The sequence below is a fragment of the Leopardus geoffroyi genome, chromosome A1 (assembly GCF_018350155.1).
Source record: "Leopardus geoffroyi isolate Oge1 chromosome A1, O.geoffroyi_Oge1_pat1.0, whole genome shotgun sequence".
NCBI lineage: Eukaryota > Metazoa > Chordata > Mammalia > Carnivora > Felidae > Leopardus > Leopardus geoffroyi.
The window spans coordinates 52699786-52703360 of record NC_059326.1 but is presented as its reverse complement, the minus strand read 5'-3'; the positions used below and the strand labels follow the sequence as shown (position 1 = coordinate 52703360).

The following is a 3575-nucleotide window of genomic DNA, read 5'->3' as shown; positions in this document are numbered from 1 at the left end:
GGTTAAAGGAGACAAACAATAAGAGAAATGCACAATTTCATTTCAACAGCGGTTCCCTGGTAGAACGCACACGCTCCTTGTGGCTCCTAAGTGGCTGTCACTGTCGGTGCCTGACACAGTTATATTCACAACAACAACAACAACAACAAAGTATGCGGAGGAAATTAAATTATATGGAAATCAATAGCGTCTGACTGCTTCAAACAAATGTCTGTCACCGCGATTATCCTCCAGGAACCTATTTATAAACCTTGAAAGAAACGGGTTCTTGCAGCAAAAGACAGCATCTTCTGCATTTCTGTGTTGTTATTTATACTGTATACAGAGGAATGCGCGGGCATAATTTAACGTACAAATATCCAGCTGTATACATTATATAACAGCTTGTTAGACATCCCGGAGTGGAGGTGTGCCTAAGTAATGCGCATATATTCAGGGCTTGCGGTGGGGATGGGGGAGAGTTTGAGAGAGGGAAAACACCACCGGGCTTGTGAGCATCTTGTCTTTCTCCCCCTAAAAGGTGCGTACCCTCAGACAATAGCTAGCCCTTTTGATCTTTCCAGAGCCGCGGTGGGAAAGGTGAGGCGTGCAAGTGCGCATGCCCGGGTAGCTACAGGTGCATCACCTGCGCTGTCCTTGCTGGTGGTCACTATAAGAGCGGCTCCCAAGCGCCTGTCGCGGCCGGGAGAGCGCGCGCGCGCGCGCAGACGCACGGCACCGCGGAGAGAGAGAGCGCGCGCCAGACAGACAGAGACAGCTGATGCCTGTCAGAGCTGCGGGGCCGGGAGCTCTCGCGAGAGCTCCCCGAACCGGCCGCGAGAAGTGGGGCTCAGGTGTAAGAGGAGTGCATCCCGTCGGCGCGCGGGGCTAGAGCTGTAGGAGAAGTGGGATCGCGAGGCCGGTGCGCGGCGCTCTGCACGGTCAAAGGGAGCGCCGGGCGGCAGCGGCGGCAGCAGAGGAGCAGCAGCAGCCCCCGGCGCGGCCGCCGCCTCCGCGCCGCCAGCCGCCGCGGCTGCAGCCTCCGAAGGGAGGCCGGAGGAGCCGGCGTGCGCACTTTCCGGCAGACTTTCGGAGTGTTTGTGGATTTACATGCCAAGCCATCAAGATGATGTCTATGAACAGCAAGCAGCCTCACTTTGCCATGCATCCCACCCTCCCTGAGCACAAGTACCCGTCGCTGCACTCCAGCTCTGAGGCCATCCGGCGGGCCTGCCTACCCACGCCGCCGGTAAGCGCCCCACGCCCGCGGCCCCGGCCCGCGCGCCTGCCCCCTCCCTGTCTCCGAGACACTGCATGTCGGGTGCTGGTGTGCGCACAGGTCCAGGTGCGGGGATTTGCGGGCAGGGATTTTTAGAGGAATCCCGCTGCGAGGGACGTTTTGTCCAGTGGCGCTTAATGTCGTGTTCCCGTCGCCTCTGCCTCTGTGTCGGGCGCCTGCTATCAGAGTGGGGAGCGCCGGGGCCGTGACTCTCGACTTCCCTCCACTTTCTCTGTTAATTTCACGCCTCGGAAAGGCGGTCTCTGTGCGTGTTCGGGTGCGTGACACGGGTCCCAGCTGCGAGTTACATCTCCATTTCTTCTTCTTTTCCCCCTCCTTTTTGGTCTCCCACGCCGGTTCCCGGAATGTGTTCTTGTGTTCCCCTCTCCCCTGCATCTGTCCCCCTCCCCACACATACGTCCCTACTCATCTATCCCCCCTGTCTCGTCCCCAATGTGCCCCCCATTCCGTCTTTCCTGTTCTCCACTATCCCCACCCCCGTTATTGTTATTTTGGTTGCTTTGTGTTTGGTTTGCCCTTTGCTTGTGCTTTCCGGCTTGTGTGTGGTTTTGTTTTGTGTTTCTGCTTTTTTTGTTGTTGTTTTGTTTTTGTTTTGTGTGTGCGTGTGTGTTTTGTTTTGGTTTGGTTTGTGTCGCCTGCAGCTGCAGAGCAACCTCTTCGCCAGCCTAGACGAAACGCTGCTGGCGCGGGCAGAGGCGCTGGCGGCCGTGGACATCGCCGTGTCCCAGGGCAAGAGCCACCCATTCAAGCCAGACGCCACGTACCACACGATGAACAGCGTGCCATGCACGTCCACGTCCACCGTGCCGCTGGCGCACCACCACCACCACCACCACCACCACCAGGCGCTCGAGCCTGGCGACCTGCTGGACCATATTTCGTCGCCCTCGCTCGCGCTCATGGCCGGCGCGGGTGGTGCGGGCGCGGCGGGCGGCGGCGGCGGCGCCCACGATGGCCCGGGGGGCGGCGGCGGCCCGGGGGGCGGCGGCGGCCCAGGCGGCGGCGGCCCCGGGGGCGGCGGCGGCGGCGGTGGCCCGGGGGGCGGCGGCGGCGGCCCGGGCGGCGGGCTGCTCGGCGGCTCGGCGCACCCGCATCCGCACATGCACGGCCTAGGCCACCTGTCGCACCCGGCGGCGGCGGCCGCCATGAACATGCCGTCGGGTCTGCCGCACCCCGGGCTGGTGGCGGCGGCGGCGCACCACGGCGCGGCGGCGGCGGCGGCGGCGGCGGCGGCCGGGCAGGTGGCGGCGGCATCGGCGGCAGCGGCCGTGGTGGGCGCGGCGGGCCTGGCGTCCATCTGCGACTCGGACACGGACCCGCGCGAGCTCGAGGCGTTCGCCGAGCGCTTCAAGCAGAGGCGCATCAAGCTGGGCGTGACGCAGGCCGACGTGGGCTCGGCGCTGGCCAACCTCAAGATCCCGGGCGTGGGCTCCCTCAGCCAGAGCACCATCTGCAGGTTCGAGTCGCTCACGCTCTCGCACAACAACATGATCGCGCTCAAGCCCATCCTGCAGGCGTGGCTCGAGGAGGCCGAGGGCGCGCAGCGCGAGAAAATGAACAAGCCCGAGCTCTTCAACGGCGGCGAGAAGAAGCGCAAGCGGACTTCCATCGCAGCGCCGGAGAAGCGCTCCCTCGAGGCCTACTTCGCCGTACAACCCCGGCCCTCCTCCGAGAAGATCGCCGCCATCGCCGAGAAACTGGACCTCAAAAAGAACGTGGTGCGGGTGTGGTTTTGCAACCAGAGACAGAAGCAGAAGCGGATGAAATTCTCCGCCACTTACTGAGGGGGTGGGAGGTGCGGGGCGGGGCAGAGCGGGGAGCTGAAGGGGCTTTTCGGGAGCTTTCTTTGGGCCTGCTTCCCCCTAGACTTGGAGTGTCCGTTATCCTGCTTGCATTTGGGGAGTCCCTCCTCGAGCACTCTCTTCTACCCTCTCTGTGCTCCCTCTGCCCCTGATCTTCCACAGCAAAGAGGACTGGGTGCTGGGTGTGGACACCCAAGAGCCAGGTGGGGGTTAAAAGAGGGACCTTTTGGGTGAGTGGGGAGTTGAGGGGAAGGAAAGAGGAGACTGGAGGAGGGGTTTTGAGGAGCAGGTTGGTTCTGGGGGTTGGGGTGGGGGGAGAGTGGGGAAGAGTAGGGAAATGGACTGTTTTTGACCAGAGACACTTGTCAAAATCTCCTGGGGACCAAGGAACTACGTACAAAAACAAACCTACCAACCACCAAAAAACAAAAAAAACAAAAAAACAAAAAAACCTAGACAAATAAAGACAAACTAAAACAAAACGGAACAAAAGC

General features: G+C 61.4%; 1 protein-coding gene across 1 annotated transcript; it reads left to right on the top strand.

The window, feature by feature from the left end:
* Positions 1-619: 619 nt before the first annotated feature.
* On the top strand, positions 620-3368 carry POU4F1 (POU class 4 homeobox 1). Its single transcript, XM_045480069.1, has 2 exons — positions 620-1228; positions 1921-3368. The coding sequence occupies exons 1-2, from the start codon at positions 1106-1108 to the stop codon at positions 3061-3063; spliced, it is 1266 nt and encodes a 421-aa protein (XP_045336025.1). The 5' UTR covers positions 620-1105; the 3' UTR covers positions 3064-3368.
* The last annotated feature ends 207 nt before the right edge of the window (positions 3369-3575 follow it).

Bases quoted from the DNA above. Each gene is read 5' to 3' on its own strand.
- POU4F1 (XM_045480069.1), top strand. From the start codon at position 1,106: ATGATGTCTATGAACAGCAAGCAGCCTCACTTTGCCATGCATCCCACC. The intron at 1,229-1,920 runs GTAAGCGCCCCA...TGTCGCCTGCAG, and splicing joins CCTGCCTACCCACGCCGCCG to CTGCAGAGCAACCTCTTCGC.